The following is a 24,411-nucleotide window of genomic DNA, read 5'->3' on the forward strand; positions in this document are numbered from 1 at the left end:
CTTTCGTCAAGGAGGCAATGAAGTCAATGGCTTCGTCTGAGATCTTTGCTATTTCAAATGCAGCAGTCGGGAATACTCTGTCTATGCAGTACTTCTGAAACGAACTCTCAGTGATGAAGTAAGGCGTGAGGTAAGCATTCGAGCAACGGTTTCCACGAAGCACCACATATCGACGGGAAAAGGACGAACGTCCACTTTTCCCTGCTCAATCTCAGATGCGAGTATGATCTCTGGAGGGAAGAATTCCATTGTACCCAATAGTATAGAGTATCCAGGCTGGCCCTTGGTTTGTTTGGTGAACCCGAAATCAGTGATCTTGACTGTTAGTGGATTGAGTCTTGCAATGAGAATGTTCTAGGCACCCCGGTTAGGCCTGGAACCCTTTGGCATGGGGCTTAGAAGGTGAGTACCTCTGGCTTCAAGTCATGATGTGCGTGTGTTCTTCCATGCATAGAGGCCAAGCTATCTAATACCTGCTGTGTAATGCTCTGCGCCGTAGTCTCCGGCAGGGCATCCTGATCCTTAATATATTGACCCAAGTTTCCGCGTTCGCATAACTCCATTGCTATGGAGAGCGAGTTCTTGTCCTCTTACCAGCCGTAGCACGTAATAAATTGCTGGGGTCATCATCGCGGTTTTCTGAAAGGTACGGACTATGGATAATACGGGCTCTCGTGAGAACTTGGCCATGGCTTGCATCTCACGCTCAGGTGCGCTTGGCAGGTCCTTCTTCTTGATCCGCTTCACTGCTCGAGTGGAAAGGGTCCTCGAGCAATCCTCGTGACGTTCAAGTCATACATTCCCTAAATCACTCTTACCGAGATTCCTCTTCTCGCGGATCCATACCCCTTGCATTGATGACGGTGAGTTTGCTGGGTGTGTTGTCCTCTGTTGGCCATCAGCGGTTCTGTCGCGAGTTGCCTCCATGTATAAAGATTTTACAGGGTCCATGATGTTTAGTTTGATAGCAATTGTATTCCGTAGTGTAATCGTGGGTAGACGATCTGAGTACCTATGTAGCCCGAGCTCACTCTCACACAGAAGATCACACACAGCGGAGAGAGTTGCACTTCATAGTCGCAATTCTTGGATCCCTACAGACAAGCTGAATACCTTCACCTACAAACCAGGCTCTCGCATTTCTCACAGATCCGCCCCCCCCCCTTTTTTTTCCCCCAACCCCAGCTTTCGGAAGATGTCGAGTTACACCTGAGCGGGGTCTCTTCCGAAGCTGCATGGCTGAAACTATCTTCCGTCACCGACTGAATCCTATCCCCAATGTCAGAAGAAATTTTTGCCTTAAAGTGCCAGCCCGATCCAACCTGCAGGACAGATAAGGTCTCTGATTCGCCTTCAATGTGACCCAACCGCTGTGGCTTCTCTCATTGTGTCTGCGAGTTTCGATTCACCGTCAGTTGACTGCACGCCACACCGGAAGGATACGCTACACAAGGAGACAGGTTTTCTTCTTCCTGATCCTATAGGTCGGCAGCTGCACCGACTTTGTTTTTCTTCGCCAACCTTGCCAGCTACCATGAGTGCCGAGCTCGCCCTTGCCATTCATAATTGTAACGGTGGACAACTGTGTAAAGCAAGGCTTATGCTACCTAGAGATGTAGATTAGCGGCTAAATATGCGAGCTAGATACAACAGAGAAATCAAGAAACTGTGTTCCGCATTCAAGAATGCGGGCAATGTATTAAATGAACAGATTCTGCAACTGGAGAACGCATAACTCCGCATCTTGGAGCAGTTGATGTTCATCAAGCAGAACAACGGATGAGTATTACCAGGAGTTGCAATGGCAAACACTCTCGGTGCTATAAGAGAGGCTCTTGGAAGTTAAAAATTATCCTGCAGCCCTTCAGAATCCACCAACGATGCAAGAGTCGCAAAGCCTTGGAAATATGGCTTTAAGAAGAAGAGTGAATTGACTCGGCCTGATTGGTGGCTACCACATGCATATTAGAGCGGAATGGTGCAGTAAAATACTCAGAGATTATGGAATAAATCTCATCATATTTATCATCTGTCCACGAATGCCTCGAAACCATCAATTCTTTGATCAAAAGAGAGGCGTTTGAGTATAAATCCTAGTCAGGCGTAATGATAAAAAGAGTGTGAGATTTTACTCGCAATCAAAAGTGTCACAGGCTTTTCCTCATTTTCTCTCTTGCCAACTTGATAATATCGATAAAACCGTACATGTCGAATAGAAGTGACACGCAATATTTCTTCACTTGCCTTGAGTTTAGACTGAAATTTATCAAAATAAACAATGCCACTGTAGAACCCCGGAATTCTGCGAAACATATTCGATAAATTCAAATCAAGCGGCTCAATGCGGCTAGCTGTTGCAACTGTAGTGTACTGCACTATGCCAGCTTACACTGATAATATTATGAAAACATCACCTGTGAGTAGAATCATTTTTACAGCCAGGAATGCTGTATAATATCAAAAACCATCGTCTCTCGGAAAGACAGTACCACGTCGTCAAGTCCGTCGTCTCATGTTGGCATCCGAAATCCTCATCTTACCTATGAATGTCTATATAGACGAAATTCAAACAGGTGCGAGTAGATTCTGTTTGTTTGTCACGCTTCTTTTCCAAGGCCATGTGCTACCAACGTAGAATCGTCCCATGTATGATTCCATCCCGGCTTTGTCTTCATCTCTCCTTGTTCAAGCGAGGTTGTGATTCGAAACGTGACAAATCGGACGGCTTCCAACCTCCAGGCAAGTAAATATCGGCAATTAGCTAGATACTCGTCAATGCTTCACCGTCAGGCTTGTCAAGAAACGATATGGGTCATCTCATTTCCGAGATGAATCTGAAACGATAGCCAATGGAACGTAGTAGAATCAACACCTTCTTCCTGAGTCACCCAAACCAAAGGGCCCCAATGGCGTCAAACCCCACGATGCCTGCGACAAGACTGACCGCCATGGGGGTGAACAACAACGGCCTCCTGACTCGGAGCTGCTGGCGACTTAGAGCTTCGCTATATGTTGATCAAGCCTCACCGCGAACTACTCGTACTTTGTCCGTCCTCAAAGTGGAATGCGGCCCAGCGTCCGCCCCACCACGTGCCGTTTGACGCCGCCGATTCGAGTTTGCTCGGTGTCAGCACCACGTTCGCGGTTAGTCCACAAAGCCAGAAGCCACCGGCCAACACCATCCATCACAAGGACGCTATTGCCGAAGTTTCTAGAGCCTTCGCCAGCTGCCAGGCATCAGGATTGTCCGCGCGGGGCCAGGCGACGACGATGGGACGAGCTAGTTTCGGAGGTATAACGTTATTGTTATACTATGTCCTCGTGCTTCAAGGTGAATCCACTCGGCATCGCTCCATCTTCATATGCCTTAGCAACTACGGCGTAGTGGCGGCCTAGTTGCTTCGATATCTTTGGCGCCCAAGATACTAGTCATCTGCCTTATGGGCTCTAGTGTCGCCGGCGGCTCTGATAATCGGATGCAAAGCGTTTGTCATGCCACTTACGAGTACGAAGCAGTCCATTGCAGGAATTGCCTGGAGGAGATCGGGCAATTCTCGACGGACTAGTAGATCTAAATGGCGGCGTCAGTCTGTCTGAGAGATGATGCTACATACTCGTACATACACATGGCTCGTATCACCATACGACCACAGGTTTGTCAGCAGCAGATTGCCCATTCTCGTCATGTCATGCTATTCCAGGTATATTCCCAGGTATATTCCCTGAGCATTCTGCCTGAATCACTCATAATTTCAGACAGAGCAAGGAGCAGTGCACCTTGAATACCACCTCACTTTAAAAGCACACCGCACCTCTCGCACCGCCACGGCGAAGCTCGAGAATTGGCGGAGTCAGCAATCAAGGAATCGGCTGGGTGGGACAGTGGCATGTCGGGGAACAAAGAAGAATCCCAAGGCCGGTGTCCATAACACGGAACAAATTTTAGTGCTCAATAGAGTACTAGAGCGATGATTACTCCGTCTGGTCCGTAATCAGAGATCCGTGATCTCCTACCTTCTCCGCACTCCGCATGGCGCAACGGCGTCGTATTGATTCACACCCATCTGGCGAGTAATCGAGGCAGGCCACGACGGAAGGGTAGGGGGTCGAGCCAGTGAGGCCGTCATCGGGCTATATGTTTATGTATCAGCGTGGGGAACGATTTGCGCATCGACCGTCGAGATAGTGTCTGTACTGTGTGCAAAAGATCCAAGAGGCATGTCTTCTCCGTACATACAGGTAGTATCTTACAGTTTCGCCTCTTCTCCATGACCCCCACACAGTACCGCGACACACGGTTGGATGGGTTGCTTGTTTGTCAAACGAAGGGCGCAGAATTGACAAGTTCATGTCGACCGTAACGCCGCCAATCCCTGCCTTGCATGCCCCGGCTCCGGCTGAGGCTTGCTCCACCAGCCCAGACTCATGACTCTGCTCCCACTGGCTCCAGCGCCATGCCGCACCGCTTGTGGGAGCCACAAAGCCGTGGAGATGGGGCTGTCTGTCCTCGTTACGGCGAGACCCTGCTGGGGATCGCGTGGGTAGGCAGAACCGCCTTTTGGACAGGCGCGGATGAACAAAACTGGCAACGGTCCGCCTTGTCTCGAGCCACATTTCTCCTGTTATTGCAATCCCAACTGCGGTTTTCTTCAACAGGTCAATACTGAAATCACGTTTGAATCTTTATTTCCAATCCCACAACGTTCAATTGTTCTTGGCTCAGATCATTAGTGGCCAAGGACGGAGTTTTTCTCTCATTGGGATCGGATCCGAAGGTGGGACGCCATCTGGGGTCGACTCATCTTGTCTTGTTAAGACCCTGCCGCGCGCCCTTTCCAAGTCATTCATTCTGTGGCTTCTGGTTGGATGAAGTGAGCACGCCTTTCCGCTTGCTCAAGACGATAGCACGGCGCGCCCTTTCACATAAACGACCAAGATGACCTCCATTGATGAGCTGGACGAGTATGTCAACTGGGACAATGCTGGGCTAGCCGCTGACAGCGTCTACCCACCTGTACCTAACATGTCGTCCACCGGAAACCCTGCCGAGGATGACATTGGTCTTGTGCTCGAGAATGTCAATGAGGATGACTTCAGCTTCTGTGCTCTTCAGCACTTTGAACACAACAACTTCTCCCAGATCCCGGGAGTCGAGTCCGTTCCCTTAGACATCACCGAGTCATTGCTCTGGGAGACACCGGAGAATCCCTGTGCTCACTGCGTCCTGGGCGGATACTCTTGCAAAAAAATCAGAGAAGGTCTTCACAAGGGCTACTGTACTAGCTGTGTTGCCTTGGGGCTCGAATGCAGCTTTGGGGGAGTCATCCCTGATAGTTTGAACCCCGAGTCTACCAGACTCTCCTGGTCTTCCACTGATATGCCCATCAACTCCATTTCTCAGGAAGACCTCATCAACATCCAGCCAGTGAAGCCTCTCGGTAACCCATCCTTCTTGGACATGATGAACCTGCAGACAACCGGTTCAGTTGATGATGGCATTGCCAGTGCCAAGGCCGGAACCCCGCCCAAGATTGGTGCCAGGTTCTCTCGAGAGTCAGTCCGGATTCTGAAAACATGGTTATCAACTCATAACAGACACCCCTATCCCAGCGACGAGGAAAAAGAGATGCTTCAGCGCCAGACTGGCCTCAACAAAACCCAGATAACCAATTGGTTGGCAAATGCCCGGCGCCGCGGTAAGGCTCAGCCTCCGAGGTCAACCTCTCCCCATGTTGGTAATCTGTCTGCCTCGATCGATATCCCACGCAGACGAGGAACACCTGCTCTCGAGTCCATGAACCCGCTTCAGCGTTGGGAGCACTCTCCTCCTGAACACGAACCGGCTTCCGTAACCGCCATTGCCAGGGCCGTTACTGCATCGTCGTCATCTGCAGTATCTTCCGGTCTCAACAGTCCTTATAGTTTCAATTATACAGACGACGGATCAAGCAGGTCACTCTGCAATCAGTCCTCTGCTAGCAGTGTGGGAACATCCCACTCCAGTGGTGGTTCTCTTCGATCTGCCTTCTCTCATGGCTCGCAAAAGTCATGGGGCTCCTTCGGCTCGGCGGCCTTTAGCACAAAGGGAAGACGGCGAAGGAGGCGAAGGGCGGCGCCTGGCAAGGAGGGAGGCTCAACTAGCCTCTCTGTCCCGCTGAAGACTTTCCAGTGTACTTTCTGTACGGAAACCTTCCGAACCAAGCACGACTGGCAGCGGCATGAGAAATCACTTCACCTGTCCTTGGAGAGATGGGTGTGTGCGCCGGATGGTCCTCGCTCTGTCAACCCAGACAACGGGCAGATGTGCTGCGTATTCTGTGGCGAGGTGAACCCAGACGATGCCCACGTGGAGACTCACAACCACTCGGCCTGTCAGGAGCGGTCTCTGGAAGAGAGGACGTTCTATCGAAAGGACCACTTGAACCAGCACCTTCGGTTGGTTCACAACGTCAAATTCATGGACTGGGCAATGAAACTTTGGAGAGTGGCAACTCCCGAGATTCGGTCGAGGTGCGGTTTCTGCGGCATTGTGATGGATACTTGGACTATTCGAGTTGACCACCTTGCGGAGCATTTCAAGACTGGTTACTCCATGGCGGACTGGAAGGGTGACTGGGGTTTTGAAGTACCTGTGTTGGACATGGTCGAGAACTCGATCCCTCCCTGTATGAGACCATTACAGTATCCCATAGATCAGATCAAGGCGTCTAACTTTTGAAATATAGATTTGATTCATCATGAACGACAATCTCCTCTGCCGTACAATGCTGGCGCATCTCCGCCCGAATCGCCAAGGAATGCCTATGAGTTGATCAAACTAGAGCTGGCCTATTTCGGCAGCAACTTTTGGGATCAACACGGCCGGTCACCAAGCGACGAAGACATGCTGCTGGAAGGATGTCGTATCATTTTCGCCTCCGAGTTGTTATCTTTGCAAGGAATCGCGACGCAGGTCTCATGGCTTCGTGACATCATCATGAGCCACGAGACGATTGTCAAGACAGCTAGGTTTGGTCCTCTCCGTGGCGCGGCTGAAAACAGGCTTCAAACCCTCAAGATTAACGGCAAGGACAACCTTTTCGAGGAGTGCCCCATGGAGAGGCAGCTCCACGAATACGTCAAGGCCAAGCAATTGCTGGGCCTCACGACAATGGATGACGAGCTTCAGGAGGAAGCGCGTAAGATTGTGGGACGAGTCGAAGAAGTGTGCACTCATCCCTCGGAGGCGGTTGCTAACTGGTTGTTGCGACTGATCACGGCATCGACGAGATGGCTCGCACCGTTCCGTCGGCGTGCGCATCTGCCCCGAAGCGAAGATGTCCAGCATAAGTCGATCCGGTCGACAGATCCAAACTCGATCGACTCCACCATCCACAACTACTCCAGGCTGGAGTCTGAGCTGGTTGCGTTCCTCAAGGAGCAGCGCTCTATGGGTAGAGAGCCTACAGACGAAGAACTGCAACGAAAGGCTCGTATTACCATTTACGAATTCGATGACGGCTGGAACCAAACTGTGGCGGATAATCATGAATGGCTTGCAGCTTTTAGGCAGCGCAATGCTCCTGGTCAAACGACTCTATCAAGTTCCTTTAAGGGCGCCACTGGGATAACCAGCAAACCATCTGAGAAAATCTCGATTTCTCTCTCTACTGCTGCGCCAAACCCCTTTTCTGAATTCCAGTCTAGGCTTGATGAGAACGGCAATCATTTGAGGTCGTTCCAGTACTTCCTTAACGATGCCAACTGCTACAGGAGGCTAGAGAAGGAACTCAAGAGATGGGTTACCTCTACCATGTCCAAGAATAATCCCAATCGCCATGTGCCAACAGATGAAGAGCTGCAGTACCAAGCTCGATGGATCTTGTATGATGAGTAAGTTCTAATGCACACCCTCTAGATAAGCCACGCTGACGAAGTTTTTAGTGACGATCCTTGGAACTACACCGCCGCCGATAACGCAGAATGGCTTCACAGGTTTAAAAGAGACATTGGAATAATCAACGACTCCGGCCCGGGTCTCCCACCTGGCTATGCGTGGGCGCTGGAACAAGGTGGAACGGGCTTTGCACCACCATATGCCATTCGCAAGGACCACGAACTGGTCATTAACGATGTCGAAGTAGAGATGCGAACCGGTGCCAAGTCTATTACGGCAGGACATTCAGCAGTCAACAGCTACTTGGAGGAGTTGACATCATCTCCAAACCAGAAACCGGCCGTGATTTTCTGCTCTCGCGAGCTGGAATGGGGCTTGCAGCAATACGCCAAGGCATACTTTATGGATAAGGGAGTTTTGCCCTCGGACACAGGATTAAAAGCCAAGGCAAAGGATATTCTCAAGACTGATCACACCGCCGCTGATGATCCTATACTTTTGGGAAAATTCAAGACCTGGTTGCTCACCAGGCTTCCCGAATTGGCATCCGGAGAACCCATCAGGCAAGAGCCTGACAGCGCGAACAACTTCCCATCCGCCGTGCCAACGAACATGGACATTAACATTTCGGATGCAGAGCTTGGTGATATGCTCAAAGACATGGATTTCGACTTTGGATTGGGATCCATGGAAGGAATCGAGCATGACGGAGGCGTGAGTTTGTAGAGGGCGTGACCAAGAGAGTCCGGGCCTCGGTATACGAAGGCAACGAAAGAATGACACTGTTGTTGCATTTTTACTTTTCTGTTTCTTTTCTTTTTCCCATATACCAACATTGCATAAATGTATAAACGAAACATGAGCATTGATAGTCGCATTTTTGCATAACGGAAAGGATGTTTTGGGTATGTTTTTGGGACCAATAGCAAAGATCAATCTCAACTTGACGCATGACGGGCATTTGCAGGATATAGCATGATAAGCAAAAGGGGGGTAGAGATATAAATAGCAAATTGACAATTGATTGGAGTTGAAAAGTTCCGCCTAGAATCGTGTAACTGGTGAAAAGTTGAAATACAGTGGTGAAACCCAGGATTATTTTAGCGGTAACGTTTCATGTACTAGAGAGGTTAAGCAGTTTGGGTATCGAGAAATGTGCGACTGCATACCGGTTGCAGAAAATTCAGTACTGTAAAAGCAGCATAAAGGATATAACATTACTGACATACTGTAAGTGAGGTACGAAACTATCGTGACAACACACTGATTGGTGTTGTATAGTGATGTTCAGTATCAGTTGATGGATTAACTACAACATACCCATGTATCAAGCTACCTATATGTACTCTCATGGCAGTGCTAACGACGGGAGCCTGCCGTTCGCCAAGCCCCATAATCGACAGGATGACAGGCTATAAGCAACATCACTGGTCAGAGACCCGGCAGAAGGATTGGTACAGCGCCTATGACACGGAAGCGCCGTGCCGCATCCCAACTGCAATGCTATTGGGCATCATGCTGTCATGTAACACTGTTCACGATGCCGTACAATATTGTGATGATAAATACTCGCATTCCTGATTCGCCGTCTTCCCGCCCAACTATGCCCAGCGTCTCAAGTTCATGTTTGCCTGTGTGTTGTCAAAGCTACCTTCATTTGTGAACCATTTCCCCTTCCTATATTGCTCTGAGTTTCCTCTCTTGTTCAAATTGTACGAAGTGCTAGTGTTTGGGTTCCTCCAGAAACTAAAAGCGCATCGCACATTAAGCCGGTCTAGAGATGGCGCGACAGAGGGGTGTTAATCTCACCCAGATCCACCCTCCCCCGGGCGCCGATACCGAGACAGACATCGACATCATTGCAATCCATGGCTTGGACACGAAATCTCCCGACACGTGGGTGTGGAAGTCCAAGTCTCCCGATGAGAACGTTAACTGGCTGGCATGTCCGCATATGCTTCCGGAAAGAGTAGGCTCTGCCCGGATCTTTATGTGTGACTGGCCAGCCGACCTCTATGAACAGCCAGATTTGATCCAGAAGACAGCCAAGGTGTTTGCCCGGCTCTTGCTTGCTGGTATCAAACGACGTCCTATGCCAAACACTAGACATGCGAAGAAGAAAGACCGCCCGATTGTCTTTATTGCATCATGTCTTGGGGGCATTATTTTGATGAAGGCTCTCTTGATTGCTAGCCATCCGCCAAATGAATACACTGCTATTAGACAATCAACACGCGGGATTGTCTTCCTTGCTACGCCCTTCCGGGGCACTTCGTTCCAAGACGTAGCAAGTTGGGCTGAACCTGGGCTGAGGGCCTGGGCTTTAATCCGACGCCGAAAAGTTAACACCCTTCTCGGCACAGTAAAGGGATCGACTCTCCATCTCGAAGAACTTGTGCGCAAATTTACTCAGCTGTGTCAAGACGAAACGTATCCTTGCCAAGTGCACACATTCTATGAGTTGGGCATGACGATCCTTCATCGTAAAGTCCCGCTGAGCTCGTGGCTTCCGTCCTCCCTACTTGACCTAGTTTGTCAGCCAAAGCCGGTAAGTAGTTAACCCTCGCCTATTTTGTCTTTTCTTTTATACTATTTTCACGGCAAGCGGATGATAGGTTAACACCTGTTAGCTAGTTGATAGTTCTTCAGCAACTCTAGACATTGTCAAAAACCCGCTGCCACTCGATCGATCTCACATAATGATGAATAAATTTCAAGGTCCTGAAGACCCGGGTTACATCTGTGTTGTTGGAAAAATCGAAGAAATTCTCCAGGATATTCGTACAAATTCCTTGCTTGACGACGCAGATGCTTGGATACGAAACAAGCACTATACTGCAGACAACCTCAAGATTGAACGACTCTCGGGCGACCTATTACCCATGGATCAGTGCTACATCAATCTTGCCATTGTGGAACAGCTTGCCCAAGACAAAGCCAAACCAAAGCTAAAAGACGAAACGCCCTCTCCGTTTTCCCTCTTTCATCGACAGAAGCTTGAGACACCGGACGACTCAATGCAGGTCGAATTAGCGGCAATCTTTAATCAACGCGAAGGGCCCAACGGTAGCACAATACAACCAAGAAGAATCTTGATTCGAGGACGCGCGGGAGTTGGCAAGACCACATTATGCAAAAAGATTGTCCATGAGTTCATTCAAGGTACATGGAGCGAATGGAACAATTTATTTGACCGCGTCCTTTGGGTGCCTCTGCGAAACCTAAAGCTGGAAGAAAGACGACAACAAGCAGGATACAACTTTGAACAGCTCTTCACTCATGAATATTTTTCTCTGCCGAATAATAAGCCTGACTTTGCGAGAGAATTGGCCCAGGCATTGGAGTTGGAGACTACCAGTAGCAGGACCCTATTTCTCCTTGATGGACTAGATGAGGTATCCCAGGATCTGAGTGAAGGCAGTATGTCTAACTTCCTCAACGAGCTTTTAAAACAGCCCAACATCATAGTCACTTCTCGGCCATCCGGCAAGCTGCCATCTGACCTGGATCTCGAATTGGAAACGATCGGATTCTACCCAGCTCAGGTGAAGGACTATATCAAAATAGTCTTTACCGACCCGAAAACAGCCCAAATTGATGAGGAAACAGTCGACAAAGTTCAGTCCTTCGTTCAAAATCATTGGCTGATCCAGGGCCTTGTACGCATCCCAATCCAGCTTGATGCGCTTTGTTATTCCTGGGAAGATATTGACAGCGATATGCCGGAGACGATGACTGCCCTTTACCAAGCTATAGAGCTTAGCTTGTGGAGGAAGGATATGTTGCGACTCAAGAAAACGCATGGCCAGAATCCGGTAACACTGGATCATATTCAAGATGCCAGTCGCCAAAAGATTGAAGAATTCGTTAAGGATGAGATCTCCTTCCTTGAGAGCCTTGCCTTTACTGGACTATACAATGATGTAATTGAGTTTGAAACAAAGTATTTGAACCGCATATCCGACCCCATCCCGGGTTTCTTGCCAGCCAAGACTATCCCATGTCTATCATTTCTGCGAGCCTCGAATCTTTCCGCAGAATTCCGCAACCGAAGCTATCACTTTATACACCTTACATTCCAGGAATACTTTGCGGCACGGTATTTTGTGCGGCAATGGCTAGCTGGAGAACCACTCAATTGTGTGGAGCTCGGCCGCAGAAAGGAGATTGAGCCTATCGAGTTCCTTCAGAAACACAAATACACAGCGCGCTACGATATCCTATGGCGCTTTGTTGCGGGATTACTTGATACTGGGAGAGAAGGAATGTCCGCCAATATCGAAGAGTTTTTCCAGAAAATCGAAGAGGAACCACTCGACCTTTTAGGTCCTACGCATCAACGGCTGATCATGCATTGCTTGAGTGAGGTATCGAGCAACTTACCATTTCGAACCGGCCTGGAACAACAACTGTCCAAGTGGTTACTCTTTGAATGCGAATTCGTAGCAGATCCCAATTTCGAAGAAGTCTCGTCATTTATCAGTCACTACTTATTGCATTATCATTACAAGTACGCATCAGATCCCCATCACTACCTATTGAACGAGAGAGAGGTTCCTGAGCAAGCATTGGACGCCGCCTTTCGCGCAGGGTCTGACGATATGAAAAGAAAAATTATACGGTCAATAAACAAACGGGTCGCAATACCAGCAATTTTTATTGAATGGGCAACTTCCTGGATAGCGTGCGAGGACCGGGACGTCCGATATAACGCCATCTGGGCCTTGCGCCAACAATCGTCTTTGCCTGACAAGATCCTCAAGGTCTTAGTAATACTGCTTGAGGACCATGACGGGTTTGTCCGAGAGCTTGTTGTTACGACCCTAGGCAATCAATCGGCCTTACCTAGCACGGCTCTTGGGGCTGTAGCTACACGGATTAAAGATGAAAACAATCTTGTTCGAGCAGCTGCAGCTACAATCTTACAAAGGCTACCGGCTTTTCCTGTCGAGGTTCTTAATATACTTAAGGATGCAGTGGCACAACTTAAGAATGAGGACGAGGATTCACGAAAGGTTGGTATTATGGGCTTACGCCTAGGGATGGTCTTCCCTGAAGAGATATCTAAGGATTTAACAGTACTGCTTAAGGATAAAAACTGGTTTGTCCGAGAAGCTGCCATCCGGGCCCTTAACACGCAACCGAAGTTACCTCACAACAATCTTGAGGATGTTGCAGCGCGGCTCAAGGATGAGAACGAGTCTGTCCAAGTGGCTGCTATCATGGCTCTCGGCAACCAACCCGCCTTACCTAACAACACTCTTGAGGATGTTGCAGCGCGGCTCAAGGATGAGGACGAATCTGTCCAAATGGCTGCTATTGAGGCTCTATGCCGTCAACCCGCCTTACCTAACAACATTCTTGAGGATGTTGCAGCGCGGCTCAAGGATGAGAACGAGTCTATCCAAGTGGCTGCTATCAGGGCTCTCGGCAAGCAATCGGCATTACCTAACAACATCCTCAAGACCATTGCAGCCCAGCTAGAGAATAAGTATACGAGTGTTCGGGAGGCTGCTATTAGGACCCTAGCATACAAATCGGTCGTGTCTAACGAAATTCTTCAGAATATAATACTGCGACTTGAGGATGAGGATGAGGAAGTCCAGGTGGCTGCTCTCGAGGCTCTCGGCAAGCAACCGGCATTACCCAACAACCTCCTCAAGGATATAGCAGCCCATCTAGATGATAAATATCCGAGAGTCCGAGAAGCTGCTATTTACGCTCTGCGTCCGCAGTCGCCCTTATCTAACGAAATCCTTCAGAATATAATACTACGGTTGGAGGATGAGGATAATAAAGTCAAAAAGTCAGCTTTTGTAACCATATGCAACCAGCCGACTTTGCCTGCTGAGATTCTTAAATATATAACACAGCTTAAGGATCAGCATGTAGCCAACCGATACGATATTATCTCAGAATTGGATCTGCAATCGTCCTTGCCAGTTGAGATTCTGAAGGTTCTAACAGCATATTTCCAAGATGATCATCAGCTCGTCCAACGAGCGGCTGGACAGGTCTTGAGCAAGCAACTAGTTTTGCCTGATGAGATCCTCCAAGCTGTTGTGGCGCAGCTCGATGATGAGAAAGAGGAGGTTCGACAGGCCGCTGAGGCTATAATACGAAGGCATAGGGAATTCTATTGCAACCTGCTCAAAGGCTCTCACGCTGTGTCTCTTTATAGGGTTTTACTCCGGCGAAGCTTTAAAGAACAACTGACTTGGTATATTGACAATGGCCACTCCTGTATTGACATGCCGGAAGGTGTTATACGATTTCCTGTTGATGAACACGACATCAGGGCTGCGATAAAAAAAGCTCGACCAGCGAACTTTCCAACAAAATAGAATGCAGGACAATCCATTGGTTTCAAATCTTCAAACTGCATCAGTTATTATAATATAAGGGAAGGGCTATTCAGCATTCAGCACTCCAGCGACTAGGAGTTCCGAATGTCATAATAACGCAGGATGAAGATCTTTTATTACCATTACTAGAACAAATATACATTTCCTAATGTATGGACTATTCTCACTATATTCTGCTACTCCCGCTATTTTCTGCTACTCCCGCTATTTCTGCTACTTCCTATATATTCTGCTATTAGTACTACCCAGCCTGCTTTGAATTTGAGACCGGGATGTTGAATAGCCAACGTGGGGTGGTATTCGTCACTCTCTAATATAATGCTCGGCTATTGCCTTTTTATAACCAATCTCACCACCCTACCGTGCTACCCCCATAGTTATATACGTCGGAAGTAGCAATTACTTTGCTAGAGAAAATGGAAGCGTAGGTGGTAGTCATACTTGCCGTATAATGCTAGAAGAAGGTGAAAGAGGAACAGCATTAATGCTTATGGAAACCGTATCCGCGGGGACTTCGTTCACGCGTGTAAGTGCAGTAGTGTCTTATAGAGGATGCGCAAATAATGGGCCTTTTCAATGCTACCTATGGACTTCAGTATCGTAGCATCACTCTGGCATTTTGAAGCATATAACTAGGTAAATGGGAGTAGGAGAAGACGAGCAGTTATTAACGTCCCCATAGAGTTTCTATCACACCCCCGTTTGGCCGAAATTATACATCAGCCCACGCGTGAGTGACATCCGCCACGTTCGGCAATTGTGATGAAAGTTTTAGGTACAATGTCAAGCCATCCGAACTCTCGTACCAGGTACCTGCTAAACAGCTACAGTACTACTAGGTACTTGCTTTCCTAAGGGGAAAATATTAGAGAAATTGCCGATACGAGATAGACTGGTGGTGGATCTGTGCAATATTCGGCGTGGCAGGTTGACAGAGAGACAGCACGGTATTCCCTTCTCGTTCCGAGCTTGAAGCAGCGCCCCCAGAGCTCAGCTGTTGTCATCAATACCTCGATATTAACGGCTGGGATATTCCCCAACTTAGTACGACCCAGTAATTTACCATCTGCTTCGCGCAAGGACGCGGGGCGTATCAGGCGCTAGGCAAGTATCTGAGACATTGAAGCTCCATGTCATGCAGACTACATGTACTCCATACAGGTACTAAATTAGCAGGGATGCTGGTGCTGTCATCCCGTCAAATTACACACTAGACTAGCAAGCAGAAGACAAGTGAGGCTGATCGAGTTTGTGCTTGTTCGTACCTAGAGCTTCTACCCTCTACCAACAGCATTGTGAAAACTCGATGCTGCTGAGTCTCTCTTTGGCGCCGAATCTCATCTCTTCAAATCCACATACCTGTCAACCGTCAACCCTGCGCAATCAAGCCTGTCATTTGATTTAATTGCAACCTAAGCAATATTCTCCGCCTCAACCTCCATGTCAAGCCATTAATGTTCCACCAGCCCACCTAAAGGCACTCCGTCGCATCAATAAACAGACTGCAGACACGTGCCACAAGTCGGGCGATTGGTGTGCCGCTCCTTCGACCTTCCTGAGCCTCGATCCTCCCAGCTGCAACTTCCAGAGAGGCCTCACCCTCCTCTGTTGCTGTTCTGGGCCTTTCACTCGCAGAGGGCGAGAGAGAGTCCTCGCAGATTGCCAGAGACAAAAAAGGACTAGGAGAAAAGAAAAAAGACGGCAACCTAGGAAGATAGAGACGGTTGCCTTCGTTTTCTAGTGGCTCCTGACCCTAGAGGCATGCGTTGCCCTATTAACACGCGCTCTCTCTGTGCTTCAAACAATGCGCGCGATTCAGATGGGACATGTGAGATTCTGATGAATTTCAACCCTTGACAGCTTATTTTGGCTTTTTCTCTGTCTTTTTGTCTCTCGAATTTCTCTCGACTTTCCCTCTCATTCCACAACACAGAGCATCATCGCTCACCCCCATCATGCCAACCTACTTGTGTCACGGTTTTCGGTGGACGCGTAGACTGATCCGCATTTTCGTTATCCTGGAGGATCTAGATGATGCCGCGCCGGACTGGATCACTGGACGCGCCACCTCAGCGGTCATCCTCGAACGCCTTGGCACCAAATTTGACTACTTGCCTCAGCGCGTACCACCGCAGCAGCCTGAGCAGAAATTGGAGAACCAGCAGGGGCAGGCAAAACAAGAGGAGAAGAAGATTGCGCATCAGGATGACAATCTAACCGTGCCGCCATCACGTGTTCCCGACTCTGAGGACAGTGTCCTAGTCAACCAATCTTCTCCTGTGAAGCTGCTGGAGGAGTACGACCCGGAGGAAACATCAATCTCGGCGCGACCGTTTGCCTATGTCGCAGACCACGTCATTCGCATAGATTTAAGCGTCAACGTCTTGGAGGAGATGGCCAGATATGAGGCTCTCGTCAAGGAGAGGAATGAAGGTAACTGGCTAGAAAGGCTTCGTGATGAGCTGCAACAGGGGGCGCCTATCGAGTGGTACGTCGTCGTCAATGGAGACGAGGAGCGTTGCGTGCCTCAGGACGACGATGAAGAGAGCTTTGAGAGTGAAATGAGAGAAATAGAGGAATTAAGGGTAGGCGAGGAGGAAAGCGAGCCAAAGCGTGAACAGCAAACAGCCGGTTCTTCACGACCGCGAAGCACGAACAGCCAGAATGCCGCCGGCCGGCCCGTTGACCAGCAACACTCTCTGCGGCGCAAGATCTCGAGGGCAGGTCTGCGACGGTTGTTTAGCAAAAAGGAGGCTTCTGAGTAATGGATAAGTTGTATCAATCTTATCACAATTGCTAATGGATCTGATTGGGTGTAATAAGGCGCGACATGGAAGGGAGCTTGGAATTGGGCTTGGGAGAAAGCTTAGAGGATTCGACAGACATTATTATATGTATGATATCGCATAGGTGGATTGGCGCGTGTAACTATTAGCACAAGGACATTGTAATGGATGAGCCCAGGTTAATTTAAAAATTGATGCAATCCATGAAGTCACGATATTGTTCGTTATTCTGTGAGAGCTCAAAGGCCATTGGTGAAACACAAGGCGCATCTCAGTGAGGTGCGACAGCATATTAGCATGCAGTTACTAATGCACAACAATACGATACAATACAGTACTGCACGAGGGTCGTTGAAAAATACACAAGAGATAAATAAAAGGGGATAGTGAAAGAAAGCAAAAATTAAATAAACACAAAGCAGCATCGTGGAATCTTGTTGGCAAAAAGCCTGTTGCATTTACTAAATATCGTATAAGTCGCCAAAGTCAGCATATGACGTCGTCCCCTGTCACGTGTAGCTAGGGATAGGAGTTGCACTGTAGCTATCGCGCAAGCTGGCAGGGGACAATTTTATAGAGAACAGCTTCTTAATCTTCCTCCCCAGCACCCCCTGGGCCGCCAATTCATTCCCGCTCTGGGAGAGAATACGGAGCACTGAGAGGGAGAAGCCAGTCTGTGCTTGTTTTGGAGGCGAATTGCAACCGCATGGCGACCATCCTCGACCGCCAATCACGCCGCCGCGCACAGAGAATAAGCCGTCTCTTATCGTCCAGATTGCCTGCCAATGGCCTACCATATCCCCCGCGCTGAGTCCCCGTCATTTGCCCAGACGGGGGAGGAATTCCACCTAGACAGCGACGTATACGATGAAGACGATGACGACGATTTGCGGTCCCAGGTCGGTGGTGGCTCGGAGACGTATGAGATGGTGAGCAGTGGGAAAAGGCGACAGGACCAATACAAGATCGGAGGTGGCCATAGCAGCGAGCGCCTCATGGAGGGCGACTATGTCGACGCCGGACCATCGACAGCGGGAGGCAGGGGAAGAAGCCGTGGTCTGAGCGTCAGCTCCGTGGAAAGCTTCCTGCTATACACGCCGGACGAGGACAAGGCTGTGAGGCGCAAGTTTGACCGCAAGCTGGTGCTCTTCGTGGCGCTGCTCTACATGCTGAGCTTTCTCGACCGATCCAGTATGTCGCATTCCACTGATACAATGAATCATCTTCTATTGGGAAATCTGTATTTGGCTAACACTCCATCTCTCCAGATATCGGCAACGCGCGCATCGCCGGCATGGACGAGGATCTCCAGTCCAGCCCTCCTCGCGACAACTGGTACGAGTGGGCGCTCACGTCCTTTTATATTGCGTACATTGCCTTCGAGTGGATGTCCCTCCTCTGGAAGCTTATCCCGGCCCACATCTACGTCTCTGTGCTGGTCCTGACCTGGGGGGTGACGGCATCGCTGCAAGCCATCGCCGTGTCGTACCCGATGCTCATCACGCTGCGGGTTATGCTTGGCATCGGGGAGGCAGGCTTCACGGGCGTTCCTTTTTATCTGAGCTTCTTTTACAAGAGGCAGGAATTGGCCTTCCGTACAGCAATTTTCATCTCAGCGGCACCCCTTGCGACAAGCTTCGCATCAACTCTTGCGTGGGTCATCGTCAAGCTTGGCCAGCTCAGCCCCATTGCGCCCTGGCGCCTCCTCTTCCTTATCGAAGGCTTCCCCTCGGTCATCGTCTCCGTCATAGCCTGGAGCGTCATTCCTGACTCTCCCCAGACGGCCCACTACCTCACCAAGCGGGAGAAGAAAGTTGCCCGCCTCCGCCTTCGTCGCGAGACCTCCTCGCCCTCCACGGCCAATAAGAAGTCATCCGGTATCAAAGCTCGTGAGCTCCTCTCCGTGCTCCGCGACCCCATTGCATGGATCACTCCCGCCATGTTCTTCCTCACCAACATGGCATACTCCTCCCTTCCCGTCTTCTTGCCGAAAATCCTCACCGAAATGGGCCATGACAGTCTTACTGCCCAGGCCCTCAGCGCGCCTCCTTACCTCCTCGCCTTCTTCATCGTCCTCTTCACCGCTCACATGTCTGATCGCCTCGCCGCCCGAACCGCTCCCATTGTCTTCCACGCCCTCTCCTCAGCATTTGGTTACGCCATCCTCGCCCTCTCCCACCCCCTTCATATCCCCGCCTTCGTCCGCTACCTTGCAGTCTATCCCGCTGCCATCGGCTTCTTCAATGTCGTCACCCTCGTCATCGCCTGGAACATCAACAACCAGGCCAGCCAGAGTCGTCAGGGCGGCGGCTTCGCCCTTATGCAGCTCATCGGTCAATGCGGGCCCCTCATCGGCACCCGCCTCTATCCCGATCGTGAGGCGCCCTACTACACCCGCGGTATGTGGACCTGCGCACTGGCCATGCTTTCCGTAGCCATCTTGGCTGTCATCCTGCGTTTCTACTTGAAGCGACAGAACTACAAGATGGACAAGGCTGAAAAGGAGAGACAAGCAGACGGCACTACCGTCGAGGAAGAGGGCTTGGTTGTTCCTGGGAAGAAAAGGAGACACGCAGACAAGTTCCGATACATGCTGTGAATGCTGGTGAAGCAACTACCTTATTCGTTGAGCACATAATAGCGCCTTGGTGTTGGATTAGACTTTGGAGTTGGGGAACATTGCATATATATATTTTTTTTTTGGTTTTCTCTTTTGGATAAAATAATGTAGACAGACAGCCTATACACTCATCGAATGAATCTAATACCTATTTCATCTATAGGACGGCCTGAAACTCAACATGCACGCCCAAGCTATTGCCTCACTCAAGAGCGAGAAAAGCCGCTAAAGTTCATCCATTTGGGAGCCTCAAATATCTTGACGCCTTCCATCCACCAGTCCTCATTCGCACATACCCTGCTCTCAGACGAATAGATGCCATAGTTCCTATTAGCTTTTTCTTTACAAGGAGATGGTTCTTGGGTCGTCCCCCGATGGCGCAATCTCCATGCTTCAAACATCCGGCGATCTTGTCGAGCAGGACGTATCCACTTCAGTCGGGCCTGGTTGAGCCTTTGACTCCCCTGTTGGTACATGCTGCTGGCCCATTTCCGTAGACCAAATCTCGGGTGCTTGGAAAGGGGGTTGGCCAGGCTGTGGAGAGAAAAGACAGATGCTTTCCGTTTAGTCTTCTTGTGAAGGGGCTCTTGATTTGAAGGTGTGCATGGCGATCGCACGGTAGGAGCAGGGCTCTCCAATCGATTATTCGCTTCGTTGATACCATCGTACTGATCTTTAATGGTATCAACGCTCTCCCAGATCAATCCTCTCGCTTTTTTCGATGAGCTACGAGCACCAATCGGATGACGCGCTCCGGAGGGGCTCGGTTGCTGCGAGGCAGAGTCGCTGGGAAGCACATCTGTGCTCTCCACCAGTTCGTACTGATTATATGGTGCTGCTCTTGGTCGAGGCTGACCTTGCCACTCCGCAATGGCAGTAACAGCTTCTTCCATCACCTCGGGGGAGGTAGTATCCATAGTCATATCATAACTTTCGTTCGAAGACAGAGTAGAGCGGAGATTCGAAAGGCGGTCATTGGCTTTGCTAAAGCGAGACAAGTCGGTAAGACTAAGCTTATTTGGACGAAGCATTGATTCTGGTGACTGAATCCGAGTCGATGCTTTACCATGAGATGGATATGAGGAGGATGTTTTCCGAAGATGGCGGCTGATATCCGACATCAAAAGAGCCGGTCCTGACCCATCAAGCCTAAGGTCGTTCATCATCCTGGGGAAGTGGTCGCTGCTCTGCAATATTACTGGACGTGACAGAGTTGTAATGCTGCTGGTGAAAGAAGAGTCTCGAGCATCGCCATGGCCATCCTCACTCCTGGGGGGAAGCGGAAGCGATCTGTGATCTTTCCACTATCGGTTACGTAGACTGCTTGCTTTCCCCGAGTTGGAGAATTTGAAAGCTTCGTGCCAATGCGGTAGAGACCTGGCTCCCCAATTGCTCGAAGGCGTAGCATCAGCTCCAAAGATCTCTTCTTCTTCATAGCCAATAGGCGCAAGATTCGATCCGCTGCAAAGCTTCACGTCTTCTTCATAGTCTAGATCCGCCGTCTCGGCTGGCTTTGGTGTTTCTAAGGGGTATGGGCGTGACTGAGTTGAGGTTTTCGAAAGACCGGTCCCAAATAACCTGGAATGCTTGTGTGAGAGGGTTTTGCCGGAAAAGACATTGTCAGACTGAGCAGGGCGGCGAGAAGAAAGGCCAAAATGCTGACGCATGGTGATGATTCAAGGATGTTAATATGGGTGTGAAACAATGTGCTTGTGGATAAAAGTCATATCATACGAGGTCTTGATATGCCTAAGAAATAAAAGTAAACAGTCGGTGCACCACCTACTTTAGTGTCTGTCTGATAGTTTAATGGCTTGCCAAGTTGCCAAGTTCCTGTTGAAGTTCAAAACAGGAGCTTCCTTCTCGGTCTGATTGATTGCAGGTTAGCCATCTGATGAAAGGGGCAACTGAGACAGCCAATCCGGCTCTGGATCAAACGGAAGGGAGCTGCGTATATAAATTGTATTAAACTCTCCCGCTTTCAACCAGCGATGGGTTCAAGTCTACAACTGGCTTCATGGTCTAGTGGTATGATTCCTGCTTCGGGAAATACACCTGAAGTCCCCGATTCTTCAGAATCGCCTTTGCAGGAGGCCCCGGGTTCGAATCCCGGTGAAGCCCCATCTTTTTTCTCTTTTTGCGCTTTTTTGCAATCTTGATATACAGAAATTAAGCCAGTAGTCTTTCTCTAGATGTCCAGAATTGGCCAAGTATTGGCTTGGCTGCAGCTTGTTGCAATCCTGAGCTTCCTCATTCGTATTTTTAGCACACTTGGGCAAGACAGACACACGGTCGGCAACTCTGTCGACAAAGCCCCGATCCGAGGGACTCTGTGTCCAACCCCGCCACAGGCCCGCTGGACGACGACGTGATGCGCTGACAAACGCTGAAACAACCACCTGGAGGCCCCCAAGCTAGCGGCAGGCTCAGAGCAAATACAGTTGAGACCATGGCGCTGGAAGTTCCCTAGCGGGCGATGCGGCTCTTGCAAAGCAAAAGCTCCAGTCGTCACAAGGTGGCCCCTCTCCGAAGGTTTCCTTCTGCTACAGACTCCCTCCGCTTTTCCCCATCATCATCTGCCTCTGGCCCGAGCCAAGTCTCCAGACCGCAGCCCTTTTTGCCTCGCCTCGCCTCGCCTTTTGCTTCGACGGCCGACTCTATTGGCTCAGCCTCACCGAAAAAAAGAAGCCGTTTTTAGAATTCGGCGCATTCTTTGATTTCTTTGTTTGCGTGCGTGCGTCTTTGTTACGAATATCCTTCCCACCGACCTCATTGTCCTCCCCGTCCTCCATATAACCCTCTTTCTTTCCTCTCCCTCCGGTGGCCTGAACTCTTGACACGGTCCGGGTCTATCCTGCCTATCCTATTACTTTGCCTTGTTGGCCCGCCATCTGGCTTCTAGTCCGAGCTTGCACTCATACTTTCTGGTAGCCTCGGAGGATTGCAGCAATTACGACGACGGACATCCCACGACGAGCGACGACCATCTCTCTGACAAGCACAAGCACGAGAACGAGCGCAAAGCCGAATCCCACTGCTGATTCTCCTTGAGCGCCGAATTGTGACGAGATACCTAACCGTCGGTCGATTGCGCAATATTCCACCGGAGACTTTGGATTTGATACCCTCACCACTGCGCACCTCGTGACATCCTTCTTCCCTCGCGGAATTTGCCGCCCTCTCGTTCTACAGCCGTCATCTTCCTAAGAATCAAGCGCCTGCTCCTTTTCCATTCAGTACAGTCTCTGTTTAATCGGCCTAGGAAAAATATGGGCAAATCGTGAGTGGGCCTTGCGCAACCCCCCCTACAGTCTTGAATTCCCATATTGCCAAGGAATATGTGCACGAGCACTTACGACGAAAGAGGGGGAGGGGGAACAAGGGAGGCTAGCTGTCAGGATTCTGCTAGCCTCTACTGGAGCTGATTGGCACACACGCATTGCCCTGGATCTTGTCATGCTGAGGCTAACATTTTACTCGCTTTCCAATTGCAGGCAGTCAAAGCTCTCGCAGGAGCAGCTCGCCGAGCTCCAGAAGTCGACTCATTTTGATAAGAAGGAGCTTCAGCAATGGTACAAAGGTGAGCATCACCGGGATACAGGGGATGGAGAAGTCTTGGATCCCCTCATTCCCTCAACTTCGTCTGCATTCTACCCTGTCCCATCAGAAGTCCCTCATCTGCTCGTCTCGCTATTGGGCTGAATTATACAACGAATTTCGTTTTCTAACTTTGGAACTCTGCGATGCAGGTTTCCTGAAGGACTGCCCGTCGGGCATGCTCTCCAAAGAGGAGTTTCAGAAGATCTACCGACAATTTTTCCCGTTTGGAGACCCGAGTTCATTCGCAGATCATGTATTCAACGTGTTTGACAGCGACAAGTCTGGTAGTATCGACTTCAAGGAATTCATCTGTGCGCTGAGTGTTACCAGTCGGGGTAAGATGGAAGACAAGCTGGATTGGGCGTTCCAGTTGTATGATATCGATGGCGACGGCAAGATAAGTTACGATGAGATGCTCCAGATCGTCGAGGCAATCTACAAAATGGTATGGGATAAAGTGGTTATGAACCTCGAGTCATTGTCATAAAGCTAACGCGTGGCGGTCATAGGTTGGCTCCATGGTCAAGCTTCCCGAGGACGAAGATACGCCCGAGAAGCGGGTTCGAAAAATCTTCCGCATGATGGACAAGGATGAAAACGGCAGCCTGGACATGGAAGAGTTCAAAGAGGGAAGCAAACGAGACGAGACGATTGTTTCGGCATTGTCTTTATACGACGGGCTTGTGTAGATTGTTCAACGTTGCTTTGGTTTCTTCTGTTGATGGTTCCTTTTTATTTTATTTTTATGTTTCTCCTTTCTCGCTGGTGGTCCGGGCGACTGGTACTTATATGAAGGAAGCTCTGCTATGTATTGTTTTGCACCTAAGAATAGCTTCTTACTTTTTTCTTCCCCTTATATAGTTTCCTCTTTCCGATAGTCCTACTTTTCCTGATGACGATTGGAGTGGGGGACAGGATAGTCTGTATCATGCTCTTCTATGTGCAAAAGAGAGGACCGAAGGTGAAATTATGGCTGTTGGGTATTATTTGTTTGACTCTTATATGACGAAAATTGCATATGATGTCTTGTTTGGCCGTCTGTAATGGTTTGTTCTCATAGCCTGCGAAGTTGCTTATATATAACAGCTCTTGATACGATTTTGCTTCAACTTGGTCTTCACTTATCTTCTGAGGTGCATCTTTGTAACAATTATAAATGAATAG

General features: G+C 49.5%; 6 protein-coding genes across 6 annotated transcripts; 5 read left to right on the forward strand and 1 right to left on the reverse strand.

Annotated features, from left to right (window-relative positions):
• Positions 1 to 4,936: 4,936 nt before the first annotated feature.
• On the forward strand, positions 4,937 to 8,602 carry TRIVIDRAFT_154909 (uncharacterized protein; the record flags this gene model as incomplete). Its single annotated transcript, XM_014099078.1, has 4 exons — positions 4,937 to 5,333; positions 5,427 to 6,665; positions 6,726 to 7,872; positions 7,924 to 8,602. 4 exons carry the CDS (start codon positions 4,937 to 4,939, stop codon positions 8,600 to 8,602), a joined length of 3,462 nt encoding a protein of 1,153 aa, XP_013954553.1.
• Positions 8,603 to 9,656: 1,054 nt separating this feature from the next.
• Positions 9,657 to 14,845, forward strand: TRIVIDRAFT_192935 (uncharacterized protein; the record flags this gene model as incomplete). Its single annotated transcript, XM_014099079.1, has 5 exons — positions 9,657 to 10,424; positions 10,507 to 12,318; positions 12,388 to 13,652; positions 14,058 to 14,137; positions 14,793 to 14,845. The coding sequence occupies 5 exons, from the start codon at positions 9,657 to 9,659 to the stop codon at positions 14,843 to 14,845; spliced, it is 3,978 nt and encodes a 1,325-aa protein (XP_013954554.1).
• Positions 14,846 to 16,196: 1,351 nt separating this feature from the next.
• TRIVIDRAFT_137730 (uncharacterized protein) lies at positions 16,197 to 16,760 on the forward strand (the record flags this gene model as incomplete). Its single annotated transcript, XM_014099080.1, has 2 exons — positions 16,197 to 16,364; positions 16,446 to 16,760. Coding segments are annotated over 2 exons (483 nt in total), but the record flags the coding sequence as incomplete, so codon positions are not given.
• A 1,262-nt stretch (positions 16,761 to 18,022) lies between these two features.
• Positions 18,023 to 19,626, forward strand: TRIVIDRAFT_48432 (uncharacterized protein; the record flags this gene model as incomplete). The annotated part of the gene is made up of 2 exons (XM_014099081.1): positions 18,023 to 18,218; positions 18,296 to 19,626. The coding sequence occupies 2 exons, from the start codon at positions 18,023 to 18,025 to the stop codon at positions 19,624 to 19,626; spliced, it is 1,527 nt and encodes a 508-aa protein (XP_013954556.1).
• Positions 19,627 to 19,853: 227 nt separating this feature from the next.
• TRIVIDRAFT_48513 (uncharacterized protein) lies at positions 19,854 to 21,314 on the reverse strand (the record flags this gene model as incomplete). The annotated part of the gene is made up of 2 exons (XM_014099082.1): positions 19,854 to 20,937; positions 21,025 to 21,314. 2 exons carry the CDS (start codon positions 21,312 to 21,314, stop codon positions 19,854 to 19,856), a joined length of 1,374 nt encoding a protein of 457 aa, XP_013954557.1.
• Positions 21,315 to 22,257: 943 nt separating this feature from the next.
• On the forward strand, positions 22,258 to 24,339 carry TRIVIDRAFT_77402 (putative neuronal calcium sensor NCS-1; the record flags this gene model as incomplete). Its single annotated transcript, XM_014099149.1, has 5 exons — positions 22,258 to 22,381; positions 22,579 to 22,927; positions 23,142 to 23,227; positions 23,397 to 23,692; positions 23,757 to 24,339. The coding sequence occupies 4 exons, from the start codon at positions 22,917 to 22,919 to the stop codon at positions 23,934 to 23,936; spliced, it is 573 nt and encodes a 190-aa protein (XP_013954624.1).
• Between the last annotated feature and the right edge of the window lie 72 nt (positions 24,340 to 24,411).

The sequence above is a fragment of the Trichoderma virens genome (assembly GCF_000170995.1).
Source record: "Trichoderma virens Gv29-8 chromosome Unknown TRIVIscaffold_80, whole genome shotgun sequence".
In the NCBI taxonomy this organism is placed as follows: domain Eukaryota; kingdom Fungi; phylum Ascomycota; class Sordariomycetes; order Hypocreales; family Hypocreaceae; genus Trichoderma; species Trichoderma virens.